We start from the raw sequence: 21,109 nt of genomic DNA, 5'->3' as shown, positions 1-21,109 counted from the left end.
CAAATAGGAAATAGGACACGCCTGCACTGTTCATCCCTGCAAGCACAACTTGTTGGAGGGGAACCTTCCTACCTTAATTCTTGCTTGCAAGCTTCCAAAAATCCTCTTACGTAATCCTATCAGGCATGCAAATGCTCAGTCATCCTATTCAAAAAAAAATCCCAGTTGACTCTGTTAGATGCTTTATCAAAATCAAGACTCACCAGCAATAATGATGTTTTCTTACATCCTGCTTCTGTCTCGATCATCATTGTTCTATTCAGGAGAGGCTTGTGGTACTGCCTGCTAAGCTGCAGTCCCCTGCCCAATTAAAAAAGAAGACATTTACATTCTGAAGAGTTTGATAGGGCCGACTTTTCTTTTTAAATTAAAAATAATAATCTACTGTGTTTTCAGTGCTCAGAACTCTTGTGTATGGGAGTTCCAATAATATCTGACAGGAAAAAAAAAGCTTAATTTGCTTGCTGGGCTGTTTTCAAATCTTATTCCCAATAAGCAGTCTTGTTAACGTCAGAAATGTTCCTCAAAAAGTGGGTTACTGAGCTGCTGAATTAAACAGTAAAATATGAGACCTGTAAGTGACTTTGACAGCCCGAGACTAAAAGTGAAAGAAAGAAAGAGGGAACCTAAGACTTGAGAGAAGTTTTTTTTTTTTTTGTAAATTTTTTTTGTTTTAATGCCTGGTTCTGCCAACGATGTAAGAAGGCAAGTTCTTCATTTTAAATGTGTATGTATACCTCAAGAGCTGTCCCTAGTGTATAAATGTTAAAATGTTAATACTTGAAGTCTTTGTCCCAGAATTATCAGTTTTTGCTCTTCAGTCCTTTCAGTGCCTCTTAAGTACATGCTAAAATACCACACATCAAACTATTTAGAGTTTCTTTTGGTGAAAGAGAGCACTTGTTCTAAAACTGCTGCATTCCTTACCAATCTGTTCTGCTTTTTAAGGACTTGCTATTTTATCTGGTCATGTTTATGTCTAATGTTTCAGGGTGCAAATGCTCTCAAATGTCTATGTAGCATGTTTTTTTTTGCTTCATATTTTGGGGCATTTCTCATAAAGTTTGTGGTTTTATTGGAAATCTGTGAACATTGCAGTCATTAAATATTGACAACGTATTAACCTGTCAATGTCTCTGATTGTGTAAAGGTGGTAATTGTACCCAGTTTTGTACTTTAGCCTAATTGTCTTAGATTTTTCATTGATTCTTGAGTTGAGGTTGAGAGGTGTGTGTGTTGGGGTGAGTTGTTTGTGGTAGCTTTCACACTCTATAGTCTGACAGCAGTGAGCCGAGAGGATGAATTCCTCTATGGAAGATGTTCTTCATTCCACATTGCTGCAGTCCTAACAATTGGGTAGTCCGCTGTCCCAGTCGGCCCGAATACCAAAGTATATGGCTGACGTTGGTCAAGGCGCATTAGTCTGACGTCAGGACGTCAGGGTACTAATGCGCACGACCGACGTCATATCCTCAGTCTTTTTTGCCGCATGGTCCGATGCAGAAGCAGTTTTGCGAGTGCAGGTTGGCGTTCTGAAATTTTCTGAAGTCGGAGTTTCAGATCGAATCAAAGTTGGCTAAGTACCCCGTTGGGGAATATTTTTTTTCTTGCCTCAGTATTTAACCGGATGTCAGAAAAAGTGAATAACTGTATTTCTTGTGGGAAACAGATACCTCATAGGGATTACCATACCTTGTGTATACCTTGTTTAGGGCCTGAGCACGACGTTGTTGGATGCCGCTCTTGTGCTAGATTTAACAAACGCACTATTAAGAGAAGGTTAGACTGTGCCAGGTTAGTTTTTGGGAAGCGTTGTAATTATAAAATGCCGTCGGATGCTCCGACGCCCGCTTCGTCCAAAAAGCGCAAGGACAAAGCAGCAAAGCCTAGATTGGAAGAACCGACAGTCCCGGACGTCGGTTCTTTAGAAGGCTCAGTGGAGCCGGAGGTTCTGCCAGGAGTTTCTTTGGAGTCTCAGGGAGAGACTTTACTGTTACAGGATGTGTCCTCTCAGGAGGTAGGCCAGGCTGAAGGGGCTTCTCAGGTGGCTGTTCTTCCCTCTCTTCCTAAGGTAGTTAGAGCCTCCCCTTCTGTTTCCAAGGCTTCTTTGAGAGGCAGGCCAGGTTTAACTTCAGTGGGGGTTTCTCCTAGCTCTTCAGGATCTTTGCCTAAGAAACATATGCTTAAAATGGCAGAGGATTTGATTACTATGATTAGAGGTTCTATGCCCCCTCCTGATAAGAGCCCTAGGGTGGAACCTGAGTTTGAGAGTTTTGGGCAGTGTTCGAGGCTTCTGAGTCTTCGGCTGAAGACTTGCAGGAGTTTCCTCCTTATTCTGATTCTGATGTGGATGATTCTACTCCTTCAGCTTCTCCTCCTGAGGATTTTTCATTTTCAGAGACTCTTCATTCCATGAGGGAGCATTTTAAATGGGAAGGTCAAGATTTCTCTGATTCCAGGAAGAGGCTTAGGGAATTCTTGTTTTACCCCAGCATAGGCCTTTAGCTATACCTCCTGTTCTGAATGTGGTGGAAGATGTTTTGCAGAGGCTTCCTGAACCCTGATTCTTTGCCTCCTGCCCCAGTTAAACCAGATAGGTACTATAGGGTGCCTGAAGCTCATAAGTATCTTTTAAGAGTCCTAGGGCAGACCCGAAACTGTCTCTCAGGGGCCTAAAGGTGTTAAGGCTTCTGTTGTTAAAAATCCTGTTCCTCCTGATAAAGAGGCAAGGGCTTTGGATAGATGGGGAAAGAAAGTGTATACTTCTTCCACTTTAGCCATGAGGGCGTTGAATTGCCAGTTTCACATGTTAAAATATCAAAATTATCTCCTTTCACAATTGAAGTCTAAGGTGGATGCTCTGGCAGAAGGTATTGAGTGTAAAGAGTTGCAGGATTTAGTTCATGTGTCTGAACAGGTGGGTAAGCATTCCTTGCAATGTGGTTTTGATGCTGTGCAGGCCTCCTCGAGGGTGGCTGCCACTGGTTCTGTTCTTCGTAGGCACGCCTGGTTAAGGGATCAGAATTTAGCTGAGCATGTTAAGACAAGGATTTTGGATGCTCCATTACAGTCTGACGTGTTGTTTGGTTCGCCTGTGGAAGCAGTTTTAAAGAAAATGGAGGACAAGGCTAAGTCTATGCAAACTGTTAAAGATTTTTGCAGGTGCAGCCTCAAGTTTAGTAGAAATTGGCCTACTAAGGGATGGACATATCCTGCTTATGATTCCCAGTCTAGGGGTAGGTCTAGACGTGGTAGGGGCAGAGCTCAAGGTTCTTTTAGGCCTAGAACAGGTGTTCACCTGCTCAGACTTCTGGTGAGGGCAGGGGTCAGTCCTTTGTAAACAGACCCAATGACCTGCCTTTTCAGCTGCCAGTACATTCTCGTCTGGCAGCACCTTTGGGAGGAAGGCTGGCTCTTTTCAAAGAAAATTGGGATTTAATTACCCAAGACAGATGGGTTTTGGATATCATTCACCACGGTTACAGGTTTTATTTCCATACCTTGCCTCCTTTCAAAGGCATGCCAGACATTCCTCCTCTACAAAGAAAAGAGGCTCACAAGCAAATTTCTCTGTTACTCCAAATAGGGGCCATTCAGCCGGTTCCTGTGCCAGAAAGGGGCCTAGGATTTTATTCTCGCCTGTTCCTAGTACCAAAGAAGGGGAACACGTGGAGACCAATTTTGGATTTATCTATCCTCAACACTTATCTGGACATTCCCAAGTTCAAAATGTTGACGTTACAACAGCTTTTACCTCTGCTGGGCAAAGATCACTGGATGGTAACTTTAGATCTCAAGGAAGCTTACCTTCATGTGCCTATCAGACTAAGTTGCAGGAAGTATCTGCGTTTTCGAGCTGGAAATTCACATTATCAGTTCTCTGCATTGCCCTTTGGCTTATCTACTGCGCCCAGAGTATTCACAAAGGTTCTGGCTCCAGTGATAGCTTACTTCAGGCTAAAAGGAATACAAATCTATCCTTACTTGGACGACTGCCTGATTCTGGCTCAAGAAAAGGAAGACCTTTTACAGCATTTGGAATATGTGATAGCAGTGCTAAGATGCCTAGGGTATTCTGTGAACGAAATAAAGTCCAGTCTAGTACCCTCTCAAAACATGTGCTTTCTGGGTGTGAGACTGAATACAGCAGCCCAGATGGCCTTTTTAACCCCGGACAAACAAAAGAATCTTTCCATTTACTTCCATCAACTATCTCTTCAGTCCGGGCTGACTGCAAGGACAGTCCTTCAAGCCTTAGGGTTCATGGCATCTTGTATTCTGGTGCTTCCCAATGCCAAACTGCATATGAGGAAGCTGCAATGGTATCTCAAAATGTATGGACACAGCACTGCCAGGATTTGGACACTGTCATTCAAATAATACCTTGCATTCAACAGGAATTTTTGTGGTGGGCTCAGGAATGTCACCTAAACAAGGGACTCTCTGTGACCCGGCCAGAGGCGAGTCAGATTCTAACGACAGATGCCTCAGACATTGCTTGGGGAGCTCATCTAAATGGAAAGTGGATACAAGACAAGTGGCCTGCCAGACTACAGCATCTACATATCAACATGAAGGAGATGTTAGCAGTCCAGTTTGCATTAATGGCTTTCAAGGAGTTACTTCTTCCAGGGCAGGTGTTGATTCAAACAGACAACACAACTGTCATGTGGTACATCAACAAACAAGGGGGAACACATTCATACCCGTTATGCAGGCAAGCAATGATTTTATGGGAGACTGCGCTCAGCTTGCAACTAACTCTTCAGGCAAGGTTTCTGCCGGGAGCACAGAACTCCTTAGCAGATGTGTTAAGCAGACAAATCATGGATCCCCACGAGTGGAAACTGGATCTTCATGTATTTCGGAAATTGACAGTGTCATGGGGAACTCCAGACATAGATCTGTTCGCTTCTCCACTAAACCACCAGCTGCCAAAGTTTTGCACAAAGAGGTTTCATCACACAGCTTGGAAAGTGGATGCTCTTTCTTTCAGTTGGAAAAATCTTCATGTGTATGCCTTTCCACCTCTGCCTCTTCTCCCAAAGGTGCTCCTAAAGGTCAGACAAGACAAGCCAAGGATGATTTTAATAGCTCCAGATTGGCCTCGGCAACACTGGTACCCATTACTGAGGAGTCTGGTAAGGAAGCCTCCATGGCCTTTACCTTTGATTCCACACCTGTTGTCTCAGAGGGACGGTCACCTGCTCAATGTCAAGCTTCACTCTCTTCATCTAACAGCCTGGCATATTCTGTTTTGAAACACAGCAGGTCTCAACTTCCTCAACAAGTTTTAAATGTGATTATGGAAGCCAGAAGACCTAGTACAAGGAAAGTGTACGCAGAAAAATGGAAGAGATTTTTATTTTGGAGTGCAGCAAAGAATTTGGAGATTTCTGAGCCTAATTTGAGTGTGGCTCTTCAATATCTTACTGAGTTATTGGACAAAGGTTTGTCTTTCTCTTCCATTAAGATTCATGCTGCAGCAATTTCAGCTCACTATGATTGTGACCCACCATTGTTTTCGCATCCTTTGTTCAAGCAATTTCTTAGAGGGGCAAAGAATATAAGACCCCCGTAGAGCTCCTACTCCTGCTTGGGATCTCAATTTTGTGTTGGAGAAACTTACTCTACAACCTTTTGAGCCTCGGCTACTGCTGAATTGAAATACTTGTCATGGAAGTCTGCTTTTTTGTTGGCCATTACTTCTGCTAGAAGTGTTTCTGAATTGCAGGCTCTTATGGCGGTTGAGCCTTTTTGATTTTCCATAAGGATAGGGTATCATTACGTACTAATCCTTCTTTTATGCCTAAGGTGGTTTCTAGTGTGGCTTTAAACCAAACTATTCATTTGCCTACTTTCTATGCAGATCCCCAAAATAAGGGGAAAAGATTTTGCACACTTTAGATGTACACAGGCAGTTGCGTTATTATTTAAGCAGGACTAAGGATTTTAGGCAGTCTCAGCAGTTGTTTGTTTCTTTTGCTTTGAGTTCTCAGGGCAAGCCTGTGTCAAAACAAACTATTTCTAAGTGGATTGGGTTTTGCATTGCATTTTGTTATTCCCATCATGGCAAGGAGATTCCAGCTGGGATTAGGCCTCATTCCACTAGGGCTACTGCCACTTCAACAGCATTTCTAAGGGGTGGCAACTAAGGATATTTTGGAGGCAGCTACTTGGAGTTCAGTGCATACTTTCTCTAAGCATTACCACCTTCCTCTCTACTCTAAATCTAGGGCTGGTTTTGCCACAGCTATTTTGCAAGGCATGTTGACAGCTCCTGCTTCTTTATGATTTGCCAGCCTCCCTTACCTCTGCTTTGGGATTCTACCCAATTGTTAGGACTGCAGCAATGTGGAATGAAGAACATAGTACAGTTTTGTACCTACCATAAATGTAGATGTTCGAGGATCCACATTGCTGCAGTCCAATTTACCCTCCCTCCTTCCCCTCTGTGTTTAGGGGTGGTTGTGTGGGTGAGGTTATACTCTTGTAACTTTGTATATATTGTACATATTTTTGGTGCAGGAGTGTTTGGTGTTTTTGGTTTTGGCCTTGTCTTTTTAGGGTCTTCTGACATCTGGGGCAAGAAAAGACTGAGGATATGACGTCGGTCATGCGCATTAGTACCCTGACGTCCTGACGTCAGACTAATGCGCCTTGACCGACGTCAGCCATATACTTTGGTATTCGGGCCGACTGGGACAGCGGACTACCCAATTGTTAGGACTGCAGCAATGTGGATCCTCGAACATCTACATTTATGGTAGGTACAAAACTGTACTTTACTTATGCATTTACTCATTTAAAATGAAGTGTTTCCCCCAGTGACCACAGCGATCCCTTCAGTAGAATGTGCACGTATGTACAAGTACCAACACGAACCATTATTCCCAACTACTCCTTCATTAGTTTGTCCATGTATGCAAAAGCACTTAACTGACACCAAAATTAAACATTTCCCCATGACCCTTCCAGTAGTTTTCAGGGGTATGTCCAAGAACTCAAGTGACACCAACATGAATATTCCCCAGAATGACCTTCCAGTAGTTTGCCCATGTATGTGCACTCAGTTGGCACAAGCATGAAAACTTCCCCAACGACCCTTCCAGTGGTTTGCAGAGGTATGCACTCAAATTACAGCAAAATCAAACCTATCTCTCAACGACCCTTCCCGTAGTTTTCCCACATATATACAAACAATGAGATGCCGAAAGACGTTGTTTTATATAGCACTGCGATGACAGCAAAATTAACCCGCCCCCTCCCAGTAGTCATCCAAGCACTCAAATGACACCAAAATAATCCCCATCGACCCTTCCAGTAGGTTTTTCCGCGTATGCATAAACACTCAAATGACAACACGAAACATTTCCATTCCCCCAACCCCCCCTTCAGAAGTATGTCGGTGTATGTACAAGCAATTCAATGCCAACAGAATGAATACTTTCCCCAGCAAGAGACTAATCTGCGCACGCTGATGCCCATTTTATAAATATTATGCAACTGTTGTCTGTTTATACTTGCCATGAGCTGCAGAATTTAAACAGCGACCGCAAAGTAAGAAATAAATAAATGCAACAACAGAGACTCGTATATGCACAAACATTGCTGCTCTTTTGATATATACTTAGTTGTTGCTGGTCCTTGACGTGGTCAACAGAATGCCAGAGAAACGACTATAACAGCTGGAAACACGCGAGTGATATTTGTCCCGAGCTATACTTCTCAACTTCTTAGTACTGTTGTACGTCATCACTTCGTCGTCTTAGTGCAATAAATCTGGACAAAGTGTAAAATAACGTGGAGACAAGAGCCCAAAAACAAGGCTAAATTTTAAATATAGCTCGTATAAATTAAGAATTTTGCTACAATGACATGATTTGTGTTCGCACGCATTTTCTGAAGGATATGAAATATGAAACTTGAATGTATATCATCATTTATTGACGTCAATTATCTGTGATTTTTTTTTTCAGAAAACCATGAGGAGCGCAACAAAAAATAAACACGAGGCAAATAAAATATCCACAGTTGAGAGAGGGGTCGTAATCCGGCTCAGTCTTTCTTGCAGACCTTAGGAAGTCCGATTCAAAAATACGCCCCTTCTTCAACATATAATTAAAAAGACGTTCCAGCAACGAAACGTGCAAGAAATCCTCAGAATTGCTGACGACTCCGTTCATGTGTGTGAACAGTGAGGTCGGCGATAGGGCGGGGAGTAAAAAAAAACCGTGACGAGACGGAAAGGGACGACAACAGCTACTGTTTACCATTCGCGAGATTTAGCACATTATTTCCTAGCAGTTACTTTATACTGTTATGTAAAAGGTCACAGAGAGAGTTGGAATTACTTCTTCCCAATACAATGCATGTTTTTTTTTTAGAGCCAGAGTCGACAGACAATGGTAAATAAAACAAAAATCATGAGCATGTTTGGAGCTGAGGGCATTGTATGCTGGTTGAAGTAACTGTTTTCGAATATTAAAGTGACTTGGGTATTAACAGTGACAAGGAAGTCCAGGGTGACGCTTTGTAAGTTAAAAAAGTGATAAGTCGTAGCTGCTGGGGGCTGGAAAATGGAATTTTAATAAAGTCAACATTTTTTTCTTGATATGCACAAGGCTAGAAGAACAGACTGAAGAATGTAGAGTAAGTGAAAGGCAGTAGCTTTATGTCTTTAAGTTAAACAGGTTAAAAATGAAACAAAAAGGGAAGAATGCAATATTATTGTGAAAGCACCAGTTGGGTTTTCCAGTAAACAGGTATATTAGACGGGGTCGAGAGGAAATGTTGACAGGTGTACGGGGCTCTCTGATGGTAATGGATTTAAAGTTAAATTGATGCACTGAAAATAAGGAAAATAACAGTTAAGAGATGTACAGACATTGTACACCGTGATCTCCATTGGATCTGTCAGAGAGCAACTAACTGTTAGGCAGTAAAACCTAGTTTTCAGAGATTGGAAGTTAAAGAAAAAATCAGGAAAATAAGCAATGTTAACTGAATATCTCTCCAGCTTCTTTAGCTTTAAATTGTACTAAGTGCTAGAAGGGAGGACTGCACTTGAAGTAGTAAAGCATTTGGGAGCAATCATTAGCAGTATGCACTTCAGCAGTAGGTATCCCCTAGTTTTAGGTTAGAGAGTGCCAGTACAAGTACACAAGTTTGTAGATGAAGCCTACATTTGAAGCGGGAAAATTCTGTTTTGGCAAATATAGATGTAGTTCTTTTGTATACTGTGTGATAAAGGGACAGTGGAAGGATGGTTGCATTGAACTGTTTGGAAAAACGTGATGAGTTCGAAGGTGTTCTAAACAGTTTTCTAAGCCTGTGAGAGCAATATTTAAAACATGTGCCTATTTTTGGGCCTTTGTCCCCCATTAGTTTAGGCATAGTCCAGATTTCTTGTGCTTAGAGATTGAGAGGTATATGACAAACCTGAAAATGGTTCCTTCTATTGTGGAGCACATATGACAAATGTAGTTTTGTTGTAGTTAGCAACAGGAAGTTTTTATTTTTTTATTTTTTTATTGAATGGAATCGTACTGGTCGCACAGGTCTGTTTATAACCTTTGTGAAAAACTTCACTGGCTTGTGCACTAATGAAATCTGCTTTATTTGCTGGTATGAGTTTAGATTCCTCACATAAATATTAGTTTCTACAGCTAAAACATGTTATACTGTTAGGAAGAAGTATCTTGTTCTAAGGTATTTAGGATACAGTGATACCAATAGGTATACCTACCTGACCCGAGTTACAGATGATTCCTAGAACTTCATTCTAAAAAGATAAGATTGGGCAGCAATGAGGTACAGAATGAATATGTGGCTAGATTTGTGTATGCAACAGAGGAAATGGAGGTGTGTTTAACAACAAAACTTTCTTTTGAAGTTTTTGTCCAGTTCGTGGAGAAATATACTTTTATGTTTATATACAAAAATTTTATTCCTTTGTTGTCAGCACAGTTGATTATTTGGTTTTATTGTTACTCCTGTTTGCAGTTAATCTGAAGTCCATCTTGGATAATGTTCCCATTTAAAACTGGGCAGTGGTAATCTCTTGTGATGAGAATAGAGAGCTTAGTAACGTACTAAAATCCAATGATTCTGTTTTGTGAAACATCAGCAGTCGGACATTGTCAACTGACAGCAGAAAAGCACTGTGAGGGGACGGTACAAGAGGAGATTGTATAAGCTGTCACATGCCTTTTTATAGTGGTCACACAGCTATTGTGTTACAGTTTGTACTTAAGGTGCTTTACCTGGATATTAGTAGTAGTCTAGTGCCATTAATACAAAATAATTTTATACTAAGGATTCTTAATCTTTGCTTTATTCAGTGAGATAGGTTAGTATTACCACATAGTCATGTCATACTTTGAATAAAAATATTTAATACCCATGCATGAGTCCCTTCAAATTATCTGTGGCACAATCCAAGTTGTTATTAGGGGTAGTATGTAATTGTTGAACATGGGATGGGTAAGGTCAATCTCTAAACAAATGGGATAAGTTAATTAGAGCATAAAAAGTGAAATTGGCTAGGCTTAAAGTGGTCTGCAAGGGCAGCTGGCCTAGTACTTAACCTGTGAACCTATGAAATTTCAGTTATGCAAAATGCGTGTTAATTGTTACGAGGTCTGCGTAAGCAGCTAGTAAGAATTTTTACCGCACAAGAATGTCATACTTTGAATAACAATATTTAATACTCCTGCATGGGTCCCCTAACATTATTTGTGGTATTATCCAAGTTATTCTCATTAGGGGTTAATATGTAATTATTGAACACTGGATGGTTTGGGTAATATTTGACCAAATGGGATAGGTTAATTGGAGCATAAAAGGGAAATTGGTTAGGCTTAAAATGTTCTGCAAGGGCAGCTAGCTTAGTACTTGCCTATGAAGTTACAGATGCAAAATGTGTTAAGTGTTGCAAGGTATGCATAAGCACTAGTAGGAAAAATATACAAAACATGTTGCAAGCATTAAAAGTGATTGAAGCTTTAAAATGATAGAATGGCTGCATTGTTAATGTTAACAGGGAACAAAAGTGGCTTATAGGGACATAAAAAGCAAAGTATTGAGCTATGTTAAGATATGTAGGGTGCAAGTTTCTGTGTTGCAGGAGACTTGTCCAGATAGAAATGGACATAAGAGTTTAATAAATAAGTGTGGCTCTTCAGCAGATTACAAAGGAAATTGATGTAGTCATCATACTGTTAGGACTCCAATAATGGTAAAATGGGGGAAAATACAATAATGGAAGATTTGTGGCAGGGAGGGGATGTTGGCAGGGAAAGATTTTTTACTTTGGCATTTATCTATATTCTCTTGCACTGCAGTTGGAGAGTAAATGAATTTGGGGTACTTCTCCATTAAACCCCTACCACATGTCGTCAAGCTTAAAAATTAGTAACTCTATGCCTTGACTGTGCTTCTTGTCATTACATTAAGTACACACAGAAATGCTGCTCAACTTCAGCAGACAGAAAAAGTAATGAGATTTTTTTCTCCTTTCGGATAATGATGTATATCAATACCCTTCCTTAATGAAATCCAACTAATTGCTAGTTACAGTGAGGGTCCTAAAAAAAAAAAAATTTAAGCTTGTTTCCTGCCTTTCCTGTTATGTGGTATAGACTATTTGTAGGCTTCTGAGCCCCCAAGACCTTCTGTGTTGGATGGAAGCCTTCTAGCTTAGTTTTTTTTTCTTAACTATCCAGTTTTCTAGTTTCAGCACTCAAATCTGTTTCTTTGATCTCAGCACTTGTTCAGAAAAAAAAAATCATCTGCTTTTACTGTACTTGTGTTTCTACCTACTTTTTTACTTTTGCATCATCTTAAAAGTACTCAATTGTATTTATTACTGCTTGGTGTAACTCATCCTAAGCTTTTTGGTTTAAACACTTGGGCTTCGGACCAGTTGTTTTGCACTGAGAGGGTTTGTGGTCTGCACTGTAGTGGCAGAACAGGTAGCTTACATCCTTCTAGGTTGGGAACTGCTGATTGAGGGCTCAGTGTCTGTTATTCTAAAAGTGTATTAATTCTGGTTTAAGCACTTGGGCTTTCAGGCCAGTTATTTTACATGAAGAGGGTTCGTGGTCTGCACTCTTGTGGGAGGAGAGGCTGGACTCTGCCCTTCTGAGCTGGGAATTTCTGGTTGAAGGCTTATAGTGCATGCATATCTGAACTGCTTCTTACTGAAGTTGGTGCACCTTGTTTGCTGTGGCATAGACTGGATTCGGGCCTGCTGGATCTAGCTTTGTTTGTGTAACTTGAGCACTAATCCATGCATTCTCTAAAGTATTCAATTGTATTTATTACTGCTTGGTAGTAACTTGATTAAAGTGTAGCTATCATTCTAAGTCTTTTGGATTAAGCACTTGGGCTTCAGACCAGTTGTTTTACATTAGGAAGGTTTGTGGCATGCACTGTGATGGCAGGACAGGTAGCTTTCATCCTTCTAAGTTGGGAACTGCTGATTGAGAGCCCAGTGTCTGTTATTCTTAAAGTGTATTAGTTCTGGTTTAAGCACTTGGGCTCCAGGCCAGTTATTTTACATTAAGAAGGTTTGTGGTCTGCACTCTTGTGGGAGAAGAGGCTGGACTCTGCCCTTCTGAGCTGGGAATTTCTGGTTAAAGGTTTATAGTGCGTGAATACTTGAACTGTATCTTACTGAAATTGGTACACCTTGTTTGCTGTAGCATAGACTAGATCCAGGCCTGCTGAATCTAGCTTTGTTTATATGCTTGTTGTTTGTCTGCTTGTTATTTCCCTGGAACGCTAATTCCACCTAATACGCGGCTTCTCAGCGCTTCTGTCGATCACTAGTGATATCTGCATTCCTTACTGTACTTATTTCCTTGTTTCACTTGAAAGAAAGTTACTGTTTGTCGTCTTTGCATTTAAGTTACCTGTAACACATTGCACTTAAGTTACCTGGCACTTGCTCACTAAAGCAATTATATAAGTCAGCACTAAAAATTAAAAACACTACACCCTCACTCCCCACTGGCCCTGGTTTTCAATTATTAAGGAATTCCCAATATTATTCTAGCATGTCCAAAGGTCAGTTGTCAATCTCCTCTCCGGTCCAGCTGGTGAATCTGGGAATCTTGAGGCAATGTTACAACTGCCTCATGTACACAGACAACCCTCTCCTCCTCCCAACAAATTCCAACACATGTGAGAGATGCAACCATATAGCCAAACTGGAGGCTAAGCTCTCTCAACTCAGTACTGGCATAACCAGTCAGGAGGAGAAGGAAACCACGCTCACTACAATTCCAGTCTCACATAGACCTACCACGACAGCAAATCAAACACATAATCACACAAAAACACACTCGGAGGCTCTAAATAAAGATCTGCCAAAGCAGCAGAGACCTCCAAAGCAGACACCCAAGCAGCCACTACCCCAAAACAAAACACGTGCAACACATATCTCACAAAGCCAGTGTGCCGAACAGTCACAGCCCTTAAGACTAAACAACACACCTGATACACTTGTAATAGGTGACTCTATCGTCAGGCACACTGACGTCCCGCTCACCAGGCTGAACAAGGAGAGGGTCACGGTGAGCAGCCTGTCGGGCGCTAGGATCCGCCACATAACACAAGCACTCAGGTCACACCAAGGCAAGTACAAATATGACTCAGTCATTTTCCATGCTGGTGTGAATGACCTGAGACGTACCTCCCTGGACTACATGAAAAGAGACATAAAGGAGCTCTCTGAGCATGTAGCCTAGGCCGGTATGACCCTGACCTTGAGTAGCATCTTACCCTCACCAAGAATGATGCCACAATAAGAAGACAAGATGATCAATTTCAACAATTGGCTTAAGTACTGGTGTCATTCAAAGGGGATCCAATGCCTGTCAGCTTGGGTCGATATGCTCGACAAGCCACGATGCTTTGCTAGGGACGGCTTGCACCTGTCACCCCTGGGCTTTCGGATATTGGCAAAGGCTCTTGCTACCCCATAGTGCCTTTTTAGGCAAGGCTCAAAAGACAAACCCACCTCCATAGGTATCACAAAGGATAAGAAACTAAGAGTAATGCTACTCAACGCCAGAAGTCTAAACCTCAAGATGCACGCACTAGAAACTCTCCTTAGCATGGAGAACATCGATATCTGTGCAGTAACAGAAACCTGGTTCAGGGCTCCCGAGAGCACCCCAGCACTACCAGGTTATACCTCATACCATGCTTTTCGGCCCCAAAACTTGGACCGAACCACAAAAGGAGGGGGAGTATCGATATTCATCAAAGATACCCACACCTCCAGGTTGGTGGCAAAGCACGAAGCATCAGAGACTATCCATGTGCAACTAACAGTGGGTAAAACTGCCTTCCAGTTTATAGCCTGCTACAGACCACCCTCCCAAACCCAGGAACCCCACTCGGCCTTCCTGAGAACACTGGAAAATATGAAGGTCTCTCCAAACACCATTATATTGGGCGACTTCAACTACCCAAACATAGACTGGGAGCATTACTCTAGCTCCAACACCCAAAGGTTCCTAGAATTTATAAACTCAAATGCTATGGAACAACTTGTTACCACTCCCACAAGAGGGGAAAACATACTGGACCTGATCATCACCAACATGGGGACTCTATGCTCCAGACCAGAAGTGTATCCCTCACTGGTAAGATCAGACCATAAACTAATCTCACTGGATATTCACATCCCGACCCCACCCCTGCCCAGAAAACCACAGTGAAAAACTTCTCTAAAGCAAATTTCACACTCCTCAAAACTGAGGTGGAATCCTTCAAAGCCTCGGGCCTGTGGAAAATACGGCCCAGACCGCAGAATCCTTTATAAACGCATTCTATGAACACCTTCAGGAATGCATGGATCATGCGATCCCAAATAAAACCAAGACCCAATCCTCCAAAGGCAGACGTCCTGTCTGGTGGACCCCAGCCATAAACAAACCATACAATAGAAGGAGGAAGCTACTAAATGATAGAGCAAAATCCCAAAAAGGGAAGGCATCACTGATCAGTATTAGCAAAAAACTACGGGCACACATAAAATTGTCTAAGGCCAGCTTCGAGAGGAAGCTACTAAATGATAGAGCAAAATCCCAAAAAGGGAAGGCATCACTGATCAGTATTAGCAAAAAACTACGGGCACACATAAAATTGTCTAAGGCCAGCTTTGAGAGAAAAATTGCACAGGACACTAAGGATAATCACAAGGTTTTCTTTAGTTATGTTAGGAACCTGGGTGGTAATTCCCAGATATGCTCAGAATTAGTCCAAAATGACAAAAAATACACCGAACCCACAGGCATTGCGAACATCCTAGCTGACAGGTTCAGCGCAAACTTCTCCCCCCCCCCCACCAAAAGGGCAAATATCTATCCCAGCAGAGTGCTGCCCCCCTGACATCTTAGATGCTCAGGTAAGAGCCGCCCTCTCCAAAGCAAAAAACACAGCATCAATGGGACCAGATGGTGTCCAGGGCTGCGTCCTACATGAACTCCAAGAAGAGCTAAACCCAAACATAAAACTACTGTTCAATCTCAGCCTTACTACAGGATATGTGCCCAAAGAGTGGCGTACAGCAACAGTGGTCCCTCTCCATAAAGGTGGTGCCTCAACGGATCCTGGAAACTATCGCCCCATAAGCCTGACTAGCTTGGTCTGCAAAGCTATGGAAAAGGATCATCATGGACCTCCATAAATAAAGATATTGGGGACCTACAAACACTGGATCCTACCCAGTTAGGCTTTGTTAAGGGCAGATCCTGCCTCTTAAACCTGGTTGACTTCTTTGAAACAGTCACCAAGGCCATTGACGAGGGGAAGGTGGTCCACACAGCCTACCTGGACCTCGCAAAAGCCTTCGATACAATACCCCACTCGGGCATTATAGATAAGCTCACCAGCTTAAATATAAACCCCTGTGTCACTAGATGGATTGCAAACTGGCTCAAGGACAGAACCCACATGGTTAGAATTGCTGGAGCCATGTCAGACTCCAAACCAGTTACAAGTGGTGTCCCACAAGGCTCAGTCCTGGGACCTCTCTTCGGTATATATTTCTCGGAGGTACAGGCCAACACGGAAGGACTGTGGCTGACCAAGTTCGCAGATGACTGCAAACTGGGCGCCATAATAGACTCTCCAGTCGACACAAGCATCCTCCAAAAGGGCCTCATAGAAACAGACAACTGGTGCCAGAGCCATGGCCTCAAGCTAAATGCCAAAAAGTGTATAGTCATCCCCTTTGGCAAAAACAAAGTGCCCACAAATTACCACATAGGTGGTAATCCATTAAGTACAGAAGAAGTAATTAGGGACCTGGGGACCCAAGTTGATAGCAATCTCTCATTTGACAACCACGTGGCCAAAGTGGTTAGAAAAACATTTTATATAGCCCACCTAATCATGAAGGGATTCGCATCTAGATCAGGGGACGTCATTGTGCCTCTTTACTCATCCCTCATCAGGCCCATAATTGAGTACAATGCCCCTTTTGGGATGTACCTTACCAGACACCTGCAGCAATTGGAAAGACCCCAAAAGTACCTCACCAAGAGGATCAAAGGGCTCAAACAGATGCCATATGCTGCCCGGTTAAAGAAACTCCAGCTCTACTCAGTGGCATACCGCCTGTTAAGAGGTGATCTGTGCCTGACGTTTAAAGCCATGTCCAACCCAGAATTAATGGACATGCTGCACCTCAGAAAATCCAAATCCCATCGAGCTACGCGCTCGAGAGACTTGAACCTCAGCACTGAAATAAATAGGACATGCTGGAGGGACAGATTCATAACCCAGAGGCTCCCTTCACTCTGGAATAAAATCTCAGTCCAGGTTAGGCAGAGTCCCTCATTTCCTCTCTTCAAGAGGAATCTTGATGAGTGGATGGGAGATTGTAGGTTTACCCCGGGTATCACTTCTGTGTCACTGTTAGACAGAGGCACAGTATACTAACCTCGAAAAAGGGCATAGCAAAATAAATTTAAAATGGGTGGCGAAAGCCAAACACATTCTGGCTAGGCTTATAAATGCCCTAGGGCAGATAGCCTAGTATGAACCTATGACACTTTGAAATACACCATAAATACAGCCTATATTCCTATGCAACATTCTTTACATTAACATTTTATAAGAAAGTCTGTTTTATACTGCTGTTAACATTATTCACATTATTGCATTAGATCTGCAGCATATATTGCTCTTTGTTTTCCTGTGAGTGCTTTACAATATCATTCAGCACTGTTACGATTGTCATTGCTGTTGTGTTCTTGTGCCTGAAAATGTTAGGTCCTTTAGACAGACTTTAAATAGACTTAGAAACAGATTAAAACAGAAGTAGGACGACTTCCTTTGAGGTAAAAAAAGAATTTCAGTCTGGCTGTTTCAGTGTAAACAAACTGAACTCAAAGTAAAAAATGGTATTCAGTATATTCCATTTGCTAAAATACAGCAAATAATTGTCTGCTAAGAAAGGGTACTGTGAGGTTTACTTTCTGTACTATCCTAAGAGTAAGAACCAGTAACTTAAGAGAGAATGTTGTGAATAGAAAGCGACTCCGCTGCATCTTTATTCACGGCGAGACGCATGGTAGGGGTTTAACGGAAAAGTACCGAAGTTGGGATGAAGTACATTTTTAGGGCATTTTATCTATAGATCTTGACTTGAATTTAGTGCATCATTAAGGATATGTAAGGAGGCCATAAAAAGAAAATTCTAAGTGGAGAAGGTAGATTTAAAAAATATGTGGAGCTGTTTTGTAAAGAGAGTGTTACTGCAGCAGCAACAATTCAGAAGATGTTTGCATATTTACTAAGATACAGTAACTGCGCTAGGCTGGATAGAAACTACATGTCACGGGGACATTATGTTTGTTTGAAATCCAGAAAGTTTTTGTTTCCTTCTGTGATAGGAAACGAGGCCTTTTAAGTTTCAAAGATCACACCTGCCAGATGGCTGTCTGATTGCATCAGATATTGTTTTTCAAAATGTAACAAACCCTTACCAGTAGTCCTAAGTCTTATTCTGCTAAAGCTTTTGCTGTTTTATATATATATTTTTTGAGGCATATAGTAATTGATATTTTGGGGGGGTAACCATTTGAAATGTCAGGACCTGCTAGAGTGAGTCCCGAAATATGGCGATTTGAATGGCTGAAAGGACAGACTTGCATATTCCAAGTCCGAGATGCCTTTTATTGGAATGTTCCCTTTTTTCTGAGCTATGGCGATCTCAGAGTTTGTATAAGTTCAAGGGCTTGTGAGGGGAGCTTGCCCCCATTCCCCACAAAAATAAGTTTTAAGGGGAAGAGAGATCTTTTGAGATTCGCTCTTCTGTGTTTTTTTTTTCCCCTGGCATGCTGACATTTCAAGATTGAACCTGTTGGGTAGTGGCTATGTATCCATCTTCAAAACAAGCATTAAAAGTTGGATCTGATAACCAGCTCTAGGTCATCCTTTGGAACTACTATTATCAAGAATATATTCATATGAGGGTGATTTTCCAGTTAGTACTAGCTTTGAATTTTGTCATGTGAGTTACTTAGCATGATGTTACCTCTTCTTGGATAAAGAAAATGACATACTTAACATAATGAAAGACGTAGAAGAGTAGGTCTGTCCTCAGTAACATACCTGCCTGCCTTTCACCTTCTCTGTGAAGACAGCTTCATTAGTCTTTATTATTTAGTTTCACACGGCTAACCTCAGGTCTAGAGATGGTGGGGACTATGGTCCATTATGGGATGGAGAAATGGTTTTAAGCTGCCTGAGGAGTTTGGTTTGCTTAGTGGTCCTAATTCATGCTTACAACCTTAGTTGTTAGAATTACTGAGGCTGGACTTACTGTTACTCTTCCAGATCTATCATTATAAAATCTTGGGCTTAGACTGCAATTGGCCATTTCTGATCAGTGCTCTAACCAGCTTGACACATTTAAGTTTGTTTGTGTCTGTCGGCTTTTCCCGGTTAGGGATCGCCACAGCGGAACTCCAGTCCGCTAATGATTGGCAGTAGATTTTTACGTGCTGGCTTGCCGGGCCTAACGCACAACCTTCAACGAAGGAATGCCCATTCGCGTATGTCGCAACACAGAAGACGCTCTAAGAATCGAATGGGCAACGTCTAAGTGTGAGGCGACAACGCTACCGCAGCACCACCAGGCACATTTAAGTAAATAAAATATTTTGTGTTTGTTGTCCTGTATAATGCATATTTTGCTTGTATTCCATTTCATGTTCTTTGGTAACCATTTGAAATATCAAGACCCGTTAGAGTGAGTCCTGAACATAGAGCCTGGCCAAAAAATGGACTTGCATATACTAAGTCTAAGATGCCTATTTCTTGCAATATTTCCTTTTCTCTGGGGTATTGTGATCTCCGAGTTGGTATATACAAGTGTGTGTGTACGTGGTGGTGGGGGTGTGTGCAGGGAAGCTTGCCCTCCTGGAAAAAAGTTTAAAGGAAAAGAGCAATATTTGAGATTTGCTGTTCTCTTGGCTTTCTTTTTTTAATAGCTTGTCTGCACCCGGCGTTTTGAATGCCGACATTTCAGTAGAGAGCCGTATTCTTGTCTTGTGCTTAGATTTTAACTGGAAATGATCAGTGAGACCAGTCTACTTGCTAAATTATCAAATAAGTAAATAAAAAAATGAATTCAGTTTTTATATTTTCAGTATTTTCCATTGTAGTGCTCCTCTGTTGTGACTGCTTATTTTAATGTTTATCTTTAGGAGGCAATGATTTCGCAAATATTCATCTTATCCTGCAGAGGAGACCATCTCATATACAAGAATTGTATCCTTTATTTGGCATGATCTTCTGTAAAGCTTTATTTGAGTTGTTTTTGTACAAAATGCTTTAACACCTTTTTAAACTTTATTCACTTAAAAGGGGAATATCTTCAAATTGAAGCTTTATGAACAGATTAAAACACTTGTATGTGCGAACAGAATTTCTTAATGAACATGTGTTGGCTGATTTGTATTGCAACAAATCCAGTTTGGTAAGAAGCGTTTTTTGAAAAAGTCATTTTTCGGTTTTGTCGAAGTTAACAGTAAGACAGAGATTTCTGTGTGAGAGTTAATTTATCTGTTATACAGGATAAACAACCCATACTCTTATTTTTTATTTTTTTTAAATCCTATTAGACACAGTCATGTATTGCAGAATCCACTCTAGGAGTACCAAATTGTTTCTGACCAAATAGCTGCAGAACTGTGTAGCCCCAGACCCAGAATGATCATTTTTGCTGAAGAGCCACTTGCTTGAAAAATGAATTTAAATTAATGAAATAAAAAAAAATAATAATAATAAAATACCAGGTTTCCAATTCATCTGAACTAGAAGAACTTGCTTTACAAGATCAATCATACAGTAGTGTTTATGAAACTGTACTAGGTTTAGGGGCAGAATTGGAGTAAATTTGAATTTTGTAACTCTGGCACTACATTTCAGTCCTCAAGTCTAAGAAAATTGCTTGCTAATAACCCCCAACACAAAAGTAATGTTTATAAGGTTGTTTAGGTTGCATGACACAAGTGTTGTTTTTCTGCTTATGTTTGAATGTGAAGCCACCTCCATCAAGAGGCCAGTCACGAGGGGAGTCCCCGGGGCTCGGTACTGGGTCCATTCCTTTTTCGCATCTATTTCTGTGAAATGGAAGCAAATTCTGAAGGTTTATGGCTGACTCTGACTAGGCTTGCAGATGATTGCAAGCTGGGGGTTATCATTGACTCCTCCCTCAGACACTGGCATTCTTCAAAGTTTATCTCTGGTTAACAAATAGTATCAAAGCCATGGTCTTAAACTCTCTGTTAAGAAGTGCATAATTGTATAGTTTGGGCAGTCGACCATCCCAACTAATTACCATGGTGATGATATGTCCCTAAGAGCTGACCCAGTGGTCAGAGATCTGGGTACACATGTAGACAGTAGCCTTACCTTTGACCACCACATGGCCACAGTGGTGAGGAAATCCTTTTACGTTGCTCAATTTATAAGTAAGGGCATGGCATCTATGTCCACATTGTCCAGAGAGATCATTACCCCACTGTACTCCGCCTTTATCCAGCCAGTCATAGAGTGCTGTGCTCCCTTCAGTATGGCT

At 41.6% G+C, this 21,109-nt stretch overlaps 1 protein-coding gene across 5 annotated transcripts in view; it reads left to right on the top strand.

Annotated features, from left to right (window-relative positions):
- Window positions 1-21,109, top strand: part of AP4M1 (adaptor related protein complex 4 subunit mu 1) — a 1,285,664-nt gene that overhangs the window by 168,325 nt on the left and 1,096,230 nt on the right. The window contains exons 1-2 of one of the 5 annotated variants that reach the window (XM_044077278.1): window positions 7,873-8,408; window positions 19,734-19,797. In XM_044077278.1, the coding sequence (XP_043933213.1) occupies window positions 8,406-8,408; window positions 19,734-19,797 (67 nt within the window). In that variant the 5' untranslated portion in view covers window positions 7,873-8,405. Of the gene's footprint in view, window positions 1-7,872; window positions 8,409-19,733; window positions 19,798-21,109 lie in introns of those variants that run through there. The other 4 variants (XM_044077277.1, XM_044077274.1, XM_044077273.1 and 1 more) reach the window with 4 other exon arrangements.

The sequence above is a fragment of the Protopterus annectens genome, chromosome 7.part0 (genome assembly GCF_019279795.1).
Source record: "Protopterus annectens isolate FY-2018-M chromosome 7.part0, PAN1.0, whole genome shotgun sequence".
Taxonomy (NCBI): domain Eukaryota; kingdom Metazoa; phylum Chordata; order Ceratodontiformes; family Protopteridae; genus Protopterus; species Protopterus annectens.
The sequence above is the reverse complement of the archived record's forward strand: the minus strand, read 5'-3'. Positions and strand labels throughout refer to the sequence as shown.